At 35.6% G+C, this 18,016-nt stretch overlaps 1 protein-coding gene across 11 annotated transcripts in view; it reads right to left on the bottom strand.

Moving 5' to 3' along the window:
• Window positions 1-18,016, bottom strand: part of HECTD1 (HECT domain E3 ubiquitin protein ligase 1) — a 64,620-nt gene that overhangs the window by 30,562 nt on the left and 16,042 nt on the right. For 4 of the 11 annotated variants that reach the window (XM_063331608.1, XM_063331615.1, XM_063331618.1 and 1 more), the window contains exons 3-16: window positions 14,731-14,965; window positions 13,611-13,838; window positions 9,929-10,210; window positions 9,381-9,669; window positions 8,967-9,043; window positions 8,777-8,875; window positions 8,346-8,460; window positions 7,569-7,743; window positions 5,968-6,106; window positions 5,595-5,765; window positions 4,219-4,441; window positions 4,086-4,130; window positions 650-925; window positions 468-544 (exon numbers count right to left, since the gene is read on the bottom strand). In XM_063331608.1, coding sequence (XP_063187678.1) covers window positions 468-544; window positions 650-925; window positions 4,086-4,130; window positions 4,219-4,441; window positions 5,595-5,765; window positions 5,968-6,106; window positions 7,569-7,743; window positions 8,346-8,460; window positions 8,777-8,875; window positions 8,967-9,043; window positions 9,381-9,669; window positions 9,929-10,210; window positions 13,611-13,838; window positions 14,731-14,965 — 2,431 coding nt within the window. The remainder of the gene's footprint in view (window positions 1-467; window positions 545-649; window positions 926-4,085; window positions 4,131-4,218; window positions 4,442-5,594; window positions 5,766-5,967; window positions 6,107-7,568; window positions 7,744-8,345; window positions 8,461-8,776; window positions 8,876-8,966; window positions 9,044-9,380; window positions 9,670-9,928; window positions 10,211-13,610; window positions 13,839-14,730; window positions 14,966-18,016) is intronic. The other 7 variants (XM_063331612.1, XM_063331616.1, XM_063331613.1 and 4 more) reach the window with 5 other exon arrangements.

The raw sequence follows: 18,016 nt of genomic DNA, 5'->3' as shown, positions 1-18,016 counted from the left end.
TTTGCTTCGCTACCACAACTCTTAGAATGCACTGTTCACTTCCATCCCCCCATCTGTCACGATATCCAGCCTAAAATTAGTGTTTGAATTTAGTGAATAGAATTAACATATGTCTCTGATACAACTGTAGCATTGATCATAATATCCTTTCTTTTTGCATAAGAAAAAGAAAAACCTACAGAGTTATACAAATATAGGTCAGGAGAATTGGACTTCATTACATTTTTAAAAGAACGTTAGTTTTCCTCTAGAACAGCACAGAGTTTACTAAGATGCTGGACAAAAGCACCTGCAGAAGTGCTTTGTTACAAGTGAAGTTTCCACTTCAAGCTTAGCATAAAGTGTGTCTAGTTGAAATCAGAGAAGATTTTAATCCTCTTAGAGAAAACTACAACTCCATAAGCACGTTACAAAATAAAACAAACTCAATTAAATTCCAAGTATAAAATTCACAGATGCTCACCAACCTTTTGCTTTGTCTTCTCCAGTTTAGATTTCAGCTTTCTTCCTCTTTTGCCGGTCCAGCCAGTCACAAATTCTGACCCTGCAACGTATTTTTAGAAAAGTCACAGTTTCTCACAGGTATGAAAAGCAACAAACAGAAGAACTACCTCATGTACACTTGCTCCTACCTGCACATAACACATACCTACATACTTACCCAAAGAGGTTTCAGCTGTAAATGAATGCTTTGTTCCTCTGTTAGATTCAAACACAAAACCTGGTAGATCTTCCTTCAGTATTGTAGCTTGCTGACCATCAGAATTGTGAATAGCAATTTCTCCTTCTTTTAAACAGGTGAGTGACCAGTTTCCCACAGTAAGCTTAGTTGGCCCTGGTGCCGATAAAATTGGCTGACTTGCGGTAGATGGCTTTACTTGGCTTCGAGCTCTTTGCAGCTTCTCAAGGAACTCGCTCCTACTTTCTATTTAAAAAGAAATAAACATATTTTTTTTTCTTCCAACAATTGATTCCACCATCATATATCTCAAACTTTTTTTTTTTTTCCAAGAGCAAAACAACTGAGTACATTCAATGCAAAATTAAATTTGAAATTAATGCTCTTAAATATACTGGGAAGAAATTTAGAACACTGTATGTAATTCAACTGTAATTTATTCCACGATCACATCGAAGTGGACAATGCAACTCTTTCTGAATGCTGCTACTGACGGATGTATTAATTCATCTTTCCAATTATAATAGGAAGATCAAAGAAATCCACGATAAACTTTTGGTCTTGCAAAAATAATTTATGTCATTATTGCCAGCATGAACTATTCTTAAAAGCAAGATTTTAGAAATAGGAAATTAAATGAATCCTCCAACAGGAAAACAGCAATCAACTTCATAGCTTAAAGCAAATGGAGAAAAAATGTTGAAGCCATATAAAAACCAGAAAAAAAACTCACAAAACTTCACAGAATCTCACAATCAATATGTGCTAAAAGCAAATTTAAGCTGTGATAACAGCTATTTGCTCAGATTAAATGTCACAAAGGCTCCAAAAAAATTCTTTTTTTAAACGATACTAAAACTTTTATTCATCTCCTTTGTAGAACTCCTACATTCACCTCAGAGAATACAAGAAAACCACAATTACGTTACTTAATACAGCGACATCATGCTAATTCAAGTTATCATGCAGATGTTCCTATTCCCTTTTAGTAATTATAAAAATTTTAACTGCCTCTATATCTCTGAGAAAAACACGAAATAAAAAAAATCTAATAGCACCACATGAGACTTGATGAAAAGCTAATACTCATATGGAAATATTTAATAGATGACAAACAGCATCATATCCTATTTTTGGGATATGTAGGCAATCTATCTTGGAATTATTCCAAACGACTATCCCAGTTTTAATTAAATTATATTTTGATATTGTTGTAATTAAAAGGATGCACACTACATTTGAAACATTGATTAGCATAATTCCAGAAAATTCAGTGAATTCATAATTTAGAAAATAAAAGTTCCATATAAAATAGAAGTACAGTAACCTCACTAATGTCAAGATTACATCTCAACTTCAAAGTTAAAAAATATCCTCATCTTTCAGCATACTGGTTTGATAAATACAGCTTTTGTAGACCATGCACTCGTAAAATTGCTGTTTTCCTTTTGCTGCAATAACTTACGCTTTAGGTTTTTAAAATTTGCCATTTTTACTGTTGTATAATACAAAAATAAATAATCTCTATGCAAAAATAAATATGCACTTTTGAGGCATAACATTCTTTAGTACTTAAAATTCATAGCATCTAGAGAGAAGGTTTATAAAGAGAATTTTGAAATTTCATATGCAAACTTAAAATTCTGGTAATTAAATATTTCCAAATTTCCATAATTACATTTTAACAAATTTATTATATAGCATGTCACACTGAAAATGGGATGATTATACATGGTTGGGAATAATTTGGGGTTCCTTTATACAGAATTTTGAGACTCACTTAAAGCTTTAGAATTACCATTAAATTTCAATTTTTGCATTGAACTTTTTTTTTGTCCAAAAATTCAAACAAAACAAGTATTAAGCTAATGTGGAGAGGGGTGAGTACAGACCTTCCAAAAATGTTCATAGTATATATATTTCCCCCTCCCGGCCCAGCTTTCATCATGCGATACACACTTACAAACTCCATTACTCAACCCTCTATGTTCTTGCCAGTCATGAAGTTACTAAAAAGTATACCATGAGATTAATCATTAATGATTTAGGAAAGCAGAACATATAGTATAGTTCAGGACTTAAAGATACTATTCTGAGTCTGCACTGTACTGTAGTAACTTTAGTTAAACTTAACAAATACTAGTTTCTTATCTCTTAAGTAAAGAAGAGGCTGCTGCACACACGTAGAGCTAATGGTTAAAGTTCAGGCAAATTACACTGCAATGTCAGCACTCTTAGTAGACGTCTGTTTGAGAAAAAAATGCAAGAAGCCTTATTTAATCCTAGTTTAGCCCCTTCCCTCCCACAATATCCACGCTAGGTATCTTGTTCAAAAACTTGGGATTTATCCAATTTTTTTTTTTGTAAAAAGACTGATATGAAGAGCCACATCTTCTAAATTCCCAATCTGACTTTTTCTGTTTTAAGTTCTCTTCACTCCAAATTCATTCGAGCCATCCCCATTCCACTCATCTTGTACAGAAATAGTAAAATCCCATCCCCATACCCACATCGTTTTGAAGGAAGAAAGCAGAATTGGCATCCAGGGGCTATGAGAATTTAAGAAATTAATGTCTTGGATCTTCTTAAAATTACATTGTATGATAAACAAGTACCTCAACACAAAAATCATTGACCTTGTAAGGTATTAGCCTTGTTAAAAAAAATGCAAGGATTCATTTTTCTAACAAACAAACAAAAAATCTAGAACAGGTTTCCAGCTGTGTTATAATTTAGATATAGATTATAATCTATATCCAGCTGTGTTATAATCTCTAATATAGAAATACACTGTATCACGTTCTGTCTTTATGCCCCAAAACTGATGGATAAAGTCATGAGCACTTCATTTCTATCCTGAATCATAATATGTTCTGTTATTTCACTCAATGGCTTGTTGAAAACATAGTAATATTGCAAAGCATTTTATGTCTGCTGGTTCATAAATGCATGAACTGTTGCAAAAAAAAAAAAAGAAACAATAAAGGAGGGTTGTTTCTGCATCCAGAACAAGTTGTGTATTCTGTACAGAAAATTAAAACCACCTGTGCATTGCCAGTGCATAAGGTCTGTTCCCTTATCCTCTCCGACAAACAATTAAGACACTGTAATTTGTTTCCCAGTCTCAATGAGAAACTTTCCATTACTTTGTCTTCAAACACATGCAATTTCATTCTGCTAGCTAGAAGCAAACAACAAATCGCCATTTCAACCTGCTTTTCCTGGGACGGCCACTACAAAGTGCTTTTAATGACTGGGGTGAAAAAATTAAGTATGCATGGAGAAGAATCAAAACAAAACGAAGTTAATACACTTTTACTGGCAAGATGTTTACTTAACACAATTCACCAAGGAAGTCAAGTTATGGTCACATGCTATCTGATAAAAAGCATCACAATTAACTGACCACCTTCCACCTGTTTACATCCTTTACTATTTAGTAAGCCAATTCCTGCAAAACAAAATAGTTCCAATCAAATTATATAAACAAACATAACAGTCTCAAAACTTAACTTGGACTTGAATTGTAAAGAAACTACCTGAACTATCAGATCCTCCTTCAGGGCTGCCACTGGAATACATTGTGGCCAGTTTTCCATCCAAAATAAATCTGAACCATCCATTACTACCATTAGATAGTTCCAGGGCTGCAGCATCGCTCCAGATATACAGGCAGTCCCTTCCCCTAATGATTGACCAGTCTCTCCAGTGATATGGTTTACCCTGTTGCAGCTCTTTAGCATCCTCCTGTGGTTCATCTTCCTGTAATAAAATTGTATTAAACAAAATAAAAAAAGAAACAAACATAAAAAACACAACCACAAAACCAAAAAAACCCAACCCATTAAAAAAACCCCAAACCAACAGAAAAGCAACACACAAAACACAGACATTTTAAAAGGGCTTGAGGAGAAAAAGAATTACTCAAACCAGAAGTACAGGAACTATACTTCTTCCCTCCATAAAATGTATCTTTGAAAGTATTCTTTAACAGAATATTTAAGAAGTTTCCTTTTAGATACAGATTTATCTATGACAACAACAGCCTACTGACTGGGACATCCACCTCTGTTCTAAACCTGTATTGTGAGCGAAGTATCATAAAACAGTTGAGGTTAGAAGGGACCTCTGGAGGTCATCTAGTCCAAACCCCTACTCAGGCAGGGCCACCTAGAGCCAGTTGCCCAGGACCACGTCCAGACAGCTTTTTAATACCTAAACACTAAAAAAAAAACCAAACAAAAAAAACCCAAAGAAAACCACCATCAAAAACACACCAAAAAAAAACCCCACCCCAACCAAAACTAACAAAGACAAAACCCACCCAACCCAAAAATAACCCAAACAATCCCAAACCCACAGTAAAAAGCTTAACTATACACTTAAGGCTTAGGTATAAATCCTAACTGAATGGATAGCAGAAGTGGTCTGTTATCCATTTAGTTCATCTGAGTGGTCAGTAATATGCCTGTTAGAAATTGGTAAGTAACTGCAATATGCAATTAAGGTTTTCATTATGTAGAAAATTATTTTCTTTTTTGTATTTTTAATATAGTCCATAACAATGTTTAAAACATCTGCAATTATTTGATGCATGTACGTTGAAAGAGATGCACTCTGTTTGGTAAGGGTTCGTTTTATTTAGCAGTGATTTTCAAAACACTAGACAAAAACAAGTGTCAATCAACTTGACCACAAATAAACATGAGCAAGAAAACTCAGCAGATAATAATGTGCTAACAGAAAATGAAGTTACAAAAACAACAACAAAAATAATTAAAACAAGTGGTATACGATGAACATTAATTTAATAACTTTTCTAACGAACTTGCCCTGGACATTTTCATAACAGTGAAAATTGTATGAGAAGTGTTGGTTTTACAGGAACAAATAAAGCTATCAATTCTGTACTTACTTTCTCTGGTTTAGACTCCTCTTCATTTTCATCATCAGATGACGGCCCCGCCAAAGTTGACACTTTACTAATTACACCAAGTCTAGCCAGTTGGTCTAGAAAAAGGTCACCACCTTTATCCACCAAATCCCTTATGATTTGCAAGGCTAGCAAATGTCCATCATCGTCATCCTGTAATACATGAGGATGGAAAGGAAATTAATAAAGGAGATCTTTACTTAAAAATATCTTTAGATGCTGAACTTCAGACACGGTAACAGATGGATGCTATAAATGCTTTAGGTTTCGTTATTAACAAGTATGTGGAATCAGTGATCATAACCCCTTTTTGTGCACTGGTTTCATACAAGGACAACATTTTCTTTCTTCCTACCTCTTGATCAAGAACTGTAGCTGTTATCTCAACCAATATCGTTGGCAGATTGTGGCCAGCATCAGAGTCACAAACCTCCTTCAGCAGCGCCTCAGAACAAAAATGTATCATTTTTCTAATGAGGGCAAGACTTGCTTTCCTTTAAAAGAGATAACAGGGAAAAAATGATTCTTACAAAGGGAAAGTAAGCAGTAATCAAAGCAACAAAAAGGTTCAAGACAAAACTGCTTTTGCATTTATGCTTGCTTTCAAAGCAAAAAAAAAGTTTAAATGAGTTCCAGTTCTCATTATTGGAAACAAAACTGTTTATTTAATTATTATTATTTGTTAATACATCCTAGGTTATGTCAAAGAATAATTTACCTACTGATCTTTTTTTGATTCGACAGCACTAGGATCTAACGTATTCTTCTCTCCTCAACCCTTCCCTAGGTAAACCTAGTCTACATTTTGCCTTTATCTACTCTTAGTGAAGGCAATTCACTTCCGCACACTACTTCGTCCTCCCAGGTATCCAACCTTCTGTTTCTGTCACACACTTCAAGTGTTTTGGTGAGATCTCTAAATTACTATTAGATCATGCAGCTTTCCATGTTAATAATGACAATTAATTTGGAACCTAATCACTTCTGTATGGTAAAAAATAAATTTTTTATTAGACTGACTTTTAAAAACATTATTTACCTGATTCATAACGAAAACTTTAAAATACAGAGAGCCAACTACTTCTTTCCACAATTTGCAACAACAGTTAATCATGGAGAGATTGTTAACATCGTTTCTTATTTCCTTCATTTAAAATGACCTAGTTTAAGCTTCCTATCATCAGCCCATGAAGAATTTCCCTCCACTAGAGTCCCTCTTTATATTCTATTTTCACCCCTCGAAGTATCTATAAGCACTGGAAACACAAATAAGAGATTAAGCAAGTGTCATATTTGTAGTGTAAAAGGCTGAGAGGTTATGGTCAGACGCAATTTATCACAACCATTATGCCACCCACAGTATTCTTTTTTAAGTATCAAATTAGATTACATTCTTTTAATTCTCTCGGTAAGAGGCATCTTCTGCAGTTGATTAACACTTAAGCTGTTAAGAAGTCTTCTAAAACCTTCTAAAATAGCTTTTTCCAGTCTTCCCGATCTTCCAACCAATATACCTTCATACCAATTCATTAGTTTTCCTTTCCTAAATTAGTACTTCCATTATAGTGGTTGCAAACAGCTGCAACCAAATATACAATATACAGAGTCTATACAAGGTACTATATGAACCCAGTATTCTTTTGTCATTCTACTATAGTCAAGAGTATGCTTCTCTCTCCCACTTCTAACTAACCAACCATATTTTTTCCAAGACACCACTTGCCCAGAAAGGAAAACAATGCTACTTAAAATGCTAAGTAAAAAAATCAGACTTGCAACACTTTTCAAACCACCACTTCTATTCAAACAGAAATACGTTTAAGTGTCATTTGCATTACTTTACCTTTTAAATGTTATAATTTTTCAGGAAAAGAAAACGCACACCTTTTTTTTTTTTAAAGAGAGTGTATTAAGAAATTCAAAATACACAGGGAAATTGTCTGTCACGACTATTACCTTATTGAAGGCAACATAGTTTGTTGAAATGTTTGTGCAAACACAGGCAATAATCTTTTCAAGTATATGGGTGCCATTTCTGGATCTCCTTTGGGTTCGTTACATTCTTCCTCATCTTTGTTTGCATCTTTCTTTTTCTTCTCATCTCCTTTGTTAACAGGACACATCCAGTCCCCTGGAAAATATTTTTCCCCAAAATGTTCAACAGCAAAAAACAACCAAGCAAACAAAAAAAAACCCCTTCAAATAAATGTAAGAATTTTCTTTACTAACATCTAAGTACCTGAACAGAAATATGCATTGCTAAAAATATAAAATTTACATGTGCAAGACTTCTTGAAGAAAACTGTTTGATAACAAGTACCACCAAAGACCACCCACAGAATACGCTCAAAGTCCTTAAAGTGAACTAAATATGAACATGGAGCATGCGAAGCGCAGCTCCTACATAGGAAGAAAGGATGTCAAGAGAAGCTACCAAGGCTGACATCCTCTGAACCCACAGCAAAATCCCAGCCTAGCCCCATTCCACAGCTGAAGAGCAGGACTACTGGCACTGCTCGTGCCCAATCAGCAGTTTCTTCAGTAATCCCCACCCCTTAAGAACACCTGAAATATTAAAGTTTGTATGTGTACTTTGCAGGTTAAGGAAGGCTGGTCAAAAAATATTATTTTTTTAAAATGAATCTTTAATAAAGTAAAATTTTAATAATTGAATAACTTAACATACATAAGCATTTCTACTAGCAAGGGTATGGAATTAAAAACTGCACTCACCTGGAGACTGAAGAATAGCTACTACTTCACTGTGCCCCCTTTCACGAGCTTTGTCTAAAGGAGTTTTCCCATCTTCATCTCTCAAATCAGGGTTTGCACCATGTCGTAAGAGAGTCTAAGAACAAGAATTTTTAAATATGAAAAAAACCCATTAAGATTCCTTCTTCCAAAGTAGTAAACATGTTTTTCATACATCTTTAGGCAAAGTTAGAACATTACGTGCTTTTTTTATCTGTAGAGCTAATATAAAATTCCCTTTATTCATATTACTGCCCTATCATAACAAAAAATGTGTATTTTGATAAACACTGTAAAGAACATGTGAATATTTGACAGTGCACGTGTTAAACATTGCATCAAAGACATTTCGTACAGAATGAGGCAAAAAGTCGCTATGTAAGGCTTTCTAGCCATATCAGTTTAAATCATACCTTTGCTACCTGAGGTCTTCCAAAACATGCTGCATAATGTAATGAGGATGACCTCTGACCTCTGTTAACATCAGCACCTCTTTCACAGAGAAATTCTACCTGTTAAACAAGAAAAAGGAAATCCATTTTTTTTTCAATCTTTCTTTACATAAATAATCCAACTTGTTAAGATTCTGTAAAACTAATTTACCATTTCCTGAGTTCCAAAAGCTGAGGCCCAGTTTAAAAGAGTTTGTCCTACATCATCCATAAAATTTACTTCAAAAGCTGAAAGATACAATTAAATAACGTAATTAAAGCTCACAGAATTATAAATTAAACTTCATCAATGTTCTTTAAGTAAGTGGCAGGTCTTAAAAAAAAAATATATAAGCATCATCAATAATTCTAGGAAAGCATTTATGCCCTTAATTGCAATTTAAAAAAAAAAAAAAAAGTAGTACAGGAATTATTACTAACAAGACCTGTTGTGTATTTAAACGAACGAGGGAACATGTACATAAAGAATTTCAAAGTACTACCTAAGTATTTGTTATGACACTAGAGGTTATAAAAATAAAAATATACTTTATCTCATTCTCTTTTTCAGAGTATTTTTGCTTACCTCCTGTGTCAATAGCATCTATTAGTGCATCAGTATCCTTACTGCGGATGCAATCTATCAGCTGCCGATGAGAACGTTCCCCAGAACTATCCAGCCTTCGCAATCCTGGGATTCTGCCTGTGGATCCAGCACTGGATTTTGGCAGGGCTTTTCTCCCTTCGAACAGTAGCACCAAAAGAAGATCTACTAACCGCATGGTATCCAGTACACATCTCTCATCACCCTGCAACGCACTTTCTATAGAATCTGGAAGTTCAGATCTTAGGAGATCCTGGAAATAATTAAAAGTCTGAACAATAAAAAATATACAAGGCTTTAGAAAATACTATCAGAATTGGGTTTCATTTCCATATGAAATGTTTCCTTTTTTTACCCTCTTTATAAATAACCTACATGTATGTGTAGATATACATATCTATATATATGTAAAAATAAAACCTATAAATCTATATATAAAATAGCAACACAAATGTTGCATATATTGAAGTACATGAAGGGAAAAACTCTATGAGAACAAAAAAAAGCTGTAGTGTAAAAGGATTTCTTACATGTGTTACTACTGGAGAGCCTCTACACAGGGTTGACAACAGGCTTACAATAGTTGACACCTGATTACTTAATTTAGAGTCTGCAGCTGTAGATGGTGGTCCAGTGCTAGTCCGTCCAGATTTGCAAGCTGAAGATGGTCCTGATGCTGTCCCACCAGCAGCTGCCATGCGAGATAACAACTCCTCAGTTAGTCCATGCTTAGCTAACGGGGCTGGGTCAACTCCACGTCGTGTGAATCTGTCAGCTAACGAAGCAAAGCACCTCAGAGCTCCATCTGAAACCTAAGAAAGAAGTGCAAGAGGAAAGATGAAAAATCTGTTACTTAAAATGAGAAGATGCTAAGGGGATATTCACAAGAATACAGGACACACAGAAGAAGCCGATTTCCCCAGATTCCCTTCAAAGTGAATGAACGGAGGAGACAGGCTTTTTAAGCCAGAAACTCTGAGACAGAACCCAAGAGTGCTCTGAACTGCTCACTGCAGGACTGTGCTGTTGTTGGGATATTTTCTCGCCCTTTCTCTCTGTTGATGATATACGGAAATCAAGGAAATTATTTTTCTTTATCTAAATTTCAGCATTGTGAGCATCTCCTGAACTATATCAGCAAACCCCCAAACCAATCTAGAAAACACACATTTAATAATCAAATTGTCAAATTAATAGATATTGGAAGTACATTTTAAAAACAGTTTTTAGTTTTAGATATTCTTCTTACAGGAAACACAACTATTTATAACCCCAAGTAGCAATTCTCCATTCTGACAACATAGTTTAAAAAACCACAACCAACCCATGCCTTGGTATTGAAATATGGAGTACTTAACCTTCTGATTGTTTTGATGTTAGGAACTGTTAAAGCCGCTTTCTAATAATAAAACTTAAAAAAACCAAACAAGCAAAAAACCAAACAAAAACCACCCAGAATGCGCATTATGAGGTTTTACTTCCTAACGTTCAGACATTTATTGAATTCCAAATTTGTTTCTCAAAGAACAACAAAGACAATTTAAAAATTTCTTTGCAGCTTTATTTTCTAAATTTATAGAAAATAAAATATTCTGATATGTTATAAGTTGGTATCTATAATTAATATTATGCTAATACTATAATATGTTATATTAATTTCGTGCTTTCTATTAAAAGAAGTGCTATCAAACAAGCCATTAGCTGAGGCACCAACCCAGAACTCCCAAAGTATTAAATGGACAGTGAAGTTTGACAGTTAAAGTTGTATTTAAAGGTCTACATACTTCTCATAAGTAAAAGACACTTTTCAATTGGACCAAGGCTAAAAATAGGACAAACTGGGAAAAGCAGATTTTACCCTGAGACAACCCAGATTATCCACTGAGCACCTGACCCAGGGATGTGCAAGTATTTTTGTGACAATAAAATACAAACTCCCAAGTTTAGGTTTGTCACTAAAAAAAAAAGAAAAAACAGTGACACCATGGAAACAAGGCTTACTAATGATCCTTTTAACAATCCGACAAAAAATACTGCTGGCCAACTGCCCAGGAAAGGATCCAACTTCTTTTCATGTCAGTGTTGAAAAGAAAGGGAGGTTTTGCCTTTAACGTCTTTCTGACCTACACACTAAAAGCATCTCCATCTTTCAGATGAGGTTTGCACAGGTTTATCAAGATGAGCTGCTTCTGGCACATCTGCACATCAGTAGCAAACCAGACTGGTGTCAAGAAATAGTAAAAAAAAAAAAACAAAAAAAAAACACACACACAAAACAAAAAACCAACAATACCTACTCTTTACCAACTCTAAATTACTAGAGTTATCACTCCCTAAAGTGTCAACAACTTCTAGCACAGCCCATTTTAGAAATGATTGACAGTTATCATACACCAAGAGCTTAAAGACAGTTAATCAACACACAGAACAAGATTGGAGTATTAGCCAGATTTCATGAAGTTAAAAATCTTAAATCTCCATTAAGTTTGCAAGGACTTGAAAAACAAAAGTTTCTCTTGAATAAATGCAAAGCATGCTAAGCTTCTGGCATGGTCCCTGCATGCCAAGCATTCTGATTTATCAGTACGCTTTTGCAAGGGATTTTTTCTTTAACTTGTAATGGTCACTACTCGTGTCCTCTGGCGTTTTGCTCCAGTTCTTTGACAGCAGGACGGATAAACAATTCTGCCAATCTTTATGTAATCTGTATATGCTTTCTGGATTTTTACCAGAACAGCTGTCGGAAATACACAAGAAAGGTTCAGCTTATTTAACATATTGCATCAGTGACATCAGTTTACAAAGCAAAAGAGTACTGTGGAAGGTATTTACACTTCTTCTCACAAATTGCAAGTTTGGTAGAAAGGTTAAAAAACCAAATTTATAGGTAAGCTGCCCTTGAGGCCACATTCATCTGGTCTAAACTCTCCCCTCATGTGATATTACTAACTGGCAGCCCACACAAAAAGCGACCAAATCCAACAGTGTAAAAGGAAGGGGGGGGAACAACAAAACTTTACAGAGAAAGTTACTGGGTAAATCCATAACACCCATCAACATTCATTGTAAACCCTAAGGCTTGTTTCACACAAAACACATTTCTCGAGGATACCAGTACAGATTTACTTACTATCATCTGGATTACTCCAATCTCAAGCACACTTATCTTAAAGTTTAACCGCTAAAAGATTAAGTTAATTTGAACTCTCATTCAGATCTCCAACAGCTCCATCAACTGCTTTCTTTCAAGCACATTATAAATTCAGAAACAGTTAAAATACTACAGACTTCTGGTCTAAATGTCAGGATTAGCTTGCCTGAGATGATCAGTGCATTAATAAAGTTACATAATGCCTAAAAAACACGGTAGCTTGTTCTGAAATGCCTAGTGTGACAGCCCCCTGACAACTGGGTCTTACAAAAACACTTAAAAATATATTTAAAAAAATTAGCTCACAGGCAAGAAGATTTACTCTCCCAAATATGACATGCTTAATAAACCAGACTGGGGGTGGTGGTGTAAAGAAGGGAATGAGGACAGAGGTTGGGGAAAAAAGGGGACTGAGAATGGTATGGACAAGAAGCCTGGCCAGAGTACAGAAAGAATTTGACTAAATACCTATTGCAAAGCATCAGTAAGAAAGACACAAAAGGATTCTAGCAGTAGGAAGATAATTCCTCTAGGATTCATTTTCTAGGTTTTACAAGAACTACTTCATCTCCAGTTAACAAATAAAAGAGCGGTGCTGCATCTATAGTAGTATCACTTAAGTTGGCTTCCAATGTAATATTTTAGCATTGATTGTGGATGTTTTTATTGCTTCTCTTAGTCTGGCAAAAGAAAAACAAAGCTGCTTGATTTTTGTCTCTTATTTATGCCCAATTTAACAGTGACTGACGTGCAAACACAGAACAATAATTACTTCAGAAAGTATTTCAAGATGCGCTGAAAAAAGTTACAAGATATTTTTCAGTAAAGTTTTCAGAGGTTAAATAAGATCATATTCACACAACAGTGCTTGAAGACAAACGCTAAGCAGTATTTTTATCTTCTTGTCATCACAACTGTAAAGGAAACTATCGTAATATCCAAATATAGCAACTACTATGTAAACATCTAGTCGTGGAGGCTATATAAAAATACCTAGCTATTCATTTATTAAACATAATGGCAGTTAAAGTCACAGCATATTGAGCCAACTAGTACATTACCTGATGGTCTTCATGCTTTAATAAACTAGACAGTGATTCCACACAGATCTCTAACGAAGAATCCTGAGGCTCCATTTTGCCACAGAGCCTGGACACTACAGCCATAGCTGAGTGCAAAGTATCTTTATGAACGAGGTGTCCGCTGTCACGAATGAATGTCAGAACACAATTCAACCCTCCAGCTTCAAACACAGCTCCTGATTCACGGGTACAGATTAATTCTAATACCTATGACAAAATGAAGTTTCATTAGAATGAAGTACACATAAAAAGTCAGTTATTTGTTTATATCCATCTACAGAACTGGTTAAGAAAATGAAACAACAGAACAAAAAAAGCCCTGTATTCCTCAACGCCCAGAATGGGCCAAAGCCTCCAGTACTGTAGGAGTTACTGTTTTCTTCAAAAATAGAGGAGTGAATAGAAGAACATCCCCCAATAGCACAGTCATAACAGGTTTTCATGAGAGACAGCTAGATAATAGTATCTTTTCCTGAGCGAATTAAGTCTTTGGATAACACATAACTGAGAGCTCTCAAACTTCCATAGAGTACTGTTACTTCAGTACTTCAGTGATGTACTTGAGTAGACTAGAACTAGTAAATAAGAAATACATCCATAAAGTCTCATGCCATGGTAATCAGGGACCCAAATTATATACTATCACATGGACATGAGTTATGTTCTAAACAAGAGATTTTAAGGGTCTTGTAAACTTTTCTGAAAACTTCACAAGGGTGCAGAGGAGCTGTGTCTAGCGCTACTGAAGAGACAGCAGACAATTTCTTTTTCCAGCAGGTAATTTACATATATCTGGAGCAATTCTTTATTCCCTTTTTAGCTTTAGCATTCTAGTCATATAAGATAAACAAGAAAACTTTCTTCAAATATTTTTGTTTCTTTTTCTATACTTTTTTTTTAAAAAGGAATCTCAGCTTTGAAAAGCACCAGACTGACAGTAAAGATAAGCAGCGCCGCTGGCATGTACACTTTTATCATACTCTATGGTTTTGCTTCACATTTTAATAAAATAAATAGGATTACAATATGAGGAAGCTCTTCAGAAACAGTAAATTTTCCAGCTCCTTCTTAAAAACACAAGTTCATTCAGAATACATACCTTCACACACTGCTCAGCCAAATCTCTGCTGGTTCTGTTGTTAAGTTCAACAACTACTAAACGATTACAAAGTGCCTTGATAGCTCCATCCACTCCCACAATCCTACGGGTGCATTCGGCTGATACATCCAGATAATACGTTATGGCACGAGCTGTTACTTCTAATACATTGTCTGGAGCACTTTCATCAAGAAAAATTTTGCACAGTGCTGGTAAAAAAGTTCGAGGAGGGCATCTGCAGGAAAAAAAAAACAAACCAACCACAAAACATTACTAAGTTGTGCAAGTTTCTCTACATTAAGTAATTTCATAGACTTTCACATTAACAGATTAATGCTTTTCTTGCTGACACGATCTGTTCAATTAATTTATAGGTTCAGAGCATTCATTTAGAATGCTAGGCTGCAGGGATCTCATGCACACCCTAAAATTCAAACCAGAAATGCAAAAAGATGCTCTATTAGGGGAGGAAACCAGGAGAAAAAAATATTCTTGAAATTTTAAAATCATACAGGGAAAAGTTTATCCTCTTGGGAAATCATTTTAGGAATTAACCTCACTTCACCCAACAGAATGGATTTTTTTTTTTCCTTAACAGAGCTTCGAGTTTCATGATAAATAGCTACTTAACCATGAAATATTATGTTTGATATAAAGACTAAAGATTTTCGTTTTGCTACACAATTCAATTCTCTGAGTGGTCCTTCTTCCCTATAGTATAAACATTCTCACTTGGTTTTTTTATCCTATTTCAATTTCCTCTCCCCTGCCTTGTTCTTTTTCCCTAACCACACTGAGAACATATTTAATCCATTTAGCTTGCTTCTATTGCATTTTCCCTTCCTTCTCATGCCTCTGGCTCTCCTCTTTACTGTTACCCTCATTTACATATGCAAGGACAGTCAAGAACATCCCCACAACTTCATAACAAAATAAGCAAGCTGCAACAGTCCTCCTTTTATCCCTCTGACGTAACAGGACACAATAATAATGCTTTTCACTATTATGGCAGTTGTGGTTAAGAGTGATTTGGATCAGAAGTTCTAAAACATGGAGCCATACTTTAAGATAATTTATCTTCCAATAGCATACTTACTTTGCAATAAATAATATAACGATTGTTAACTGCAGTGGTAGAAAAAAATTCAAGGTGAAGGGGCTGTATGTTGTGACAGTAGTCGAAATAACTGGATACCTCATCCCCAGATGTAGGGGATCAGAACTAAATCTATGAGAGGCAAATATTGCAATTTTTTCTTAAACTAGCATCTTGGTTTGCAAAAGAAGACCTAAAACTTTCCTAAATCCGAAGAGAAAGAACAAAAATAATAGCATGTTTTGTTCTGGAAGACAGGTGAAGTACTTGTTGATGAATCATTCTGAAGACTAACCCAGAGGTCATTCAGTATCCCATCTGTTATGGACAGTGACTCACACAAAGGCACCAAACCCTGGGACAGCAAAATGCTAATAGTTTCCTTGAAGATGTGGACATCCTTTAATGAAGTAATTTTCCTGACAAATGAATACACTACCCAATGATCTTTAATGACATAAATTAATAATTGAAGCTTTGATAAAGCTAAATTACATATTTAATACTTATATTAGCCACTCTAGCCTATACTGTCTGTTGTTCTTAAGGCAAGTGCTATTTAACTCCAAATCTTCCTTAAGCAGAGTTTACACAGTAACTTTGCATTTTATTACATTATCCACTGGAAAAAAAAGTCTGAAATTTGTACTCATTATTAGATGAGTACTATGCAATGACACAAGAAGCATTTCAGTGCATAAAATTTAAAACAGCCAGTGCTACCTGTTTAAGTGTTTTTGTGTTGGATCTTTTACACTGCATTTTATGCAACACCAGACAGATGACTAAAACATTGCTATGAACAGTGTTCTTCAAACATTATATTGTAAGAAAATATATGAACATACAATGGGCCGAGGCCAATGGTATGAGGTTCAACAATGCCAAGTGCCGGGTCCTGCACTTGGGTCACAACAGCTCCATGCAGCCCTACAGGCTTGGGGCAGAGTGGCTGGAGAGCTGCCTGGTGGAAAAGGACCTGGGGGTATTGGTCAACTGAGAGCTGAATATGAGCCAGCAGTGTGCCCAGGTGGCCAAGGCAGCCAACAGCATCCTGGCCTGTATTAGGAAGAGTGTGGCCAGCAGAACTAGGGAAGTGATTGTCCCCCCTGTGCTCGGCACTGGTGGGGCCCCACCTCAAGTACTGTGTCCAGTTTTGGGCCCCTCACTACAAGCAAGACATTGAGGTGCTGCAGGGTGTCCAGAGAAGGGCAACAAAGCTGGTGAGGGGTCTGGAGAACAAGTCTTACAAGGAGTAGCTGACAGAGCTGGGGTTGTTTAGCCTGGAGAACAGGAAGCTGAGGGGAGACCTTATCTACTATTCTACCTTATCTACTAACTACCTTAACTACCTGAGAGGAGGTTGTAGAGAGGTGGGGGTCAGTCTCTTCTCCCAAGTAACATGCGACAGGACAAGAAGAAATGGCCTCAAGTTGCACCAGGGGAGGGTTAGATTAGATATTAGGAAAATTTTTTTACACTGAAAGAGTTACCAAGCATTGTGACAGGCTGCCCAGGGAAGTGGTGGAATCATCATCCCTGGAGGTATTTAAAAGATGGGCAGACATAGTGCTTAGTAATATGGTTTAGGTTAGGTTGATGTTTGGACTCAATGATCCGAAAGGTCCCTTCCAATCTACGCAATTCTATGAAAAAAAATTTACCACTAAACACAAATCTTACAAAACAAAACCACACATGTATAACCAAGTGGAAAGTAAGGCACCCCACTGTCTCCACTGTAATACTAGCAAGTAGTAGTAAACGATTTTTCTTAGATTTACAAAGACGGCAGCAGAAAAAACCCTCTAGATTTTTGCAGGGAATTAAAAGCAATACTTAGCAAATCTAACATTTACTTTTTTTTTTTCTTTAACAGTTTATAAAAAGACACAGCACAAATGGAACTTGGCTGTATTTTTTGAAATGGAAATTGAAAATTTGGAAGAAAACTGTTCTTGTCCTCAAAACACCTGTTCATGAGAGCCAACTACCCAGCAGACACAGCAAAAATACAAAGTTACTAAGAGCCTACCATTTATAATGACTTCTTTGCCAGCACACAAATGCCAGTGCACTGTATCAGCAATGCTCTTGTAAGAGCACAGCTCACTGGCAAAAATTTAAGGGTCTGAGGTTTTTTTTAAAATTACTTTTTGCCAGAACGTGTAGCTACATTAGTCAGAGACC

The sequence above is a fragment of the Chroicocephalus ridibundus genome, chromosome 4 (assembly GCF_963924245.1).
Source record: "Chroicocephalus ridibundus chromosome 4, bChrRid1.1, whole genome shotgun sequence".
In the NCBI taxonomy this organism is placed as follows: Eukaryota; Metazoa; Chordata; class Aves; order Charadriiformes; family Laridae; genus Chroicocephalus; species Chroicocephalus ridibundus.
This window is presented reverse-complemented; position numbering and strand designations above follow the sequence as displayed.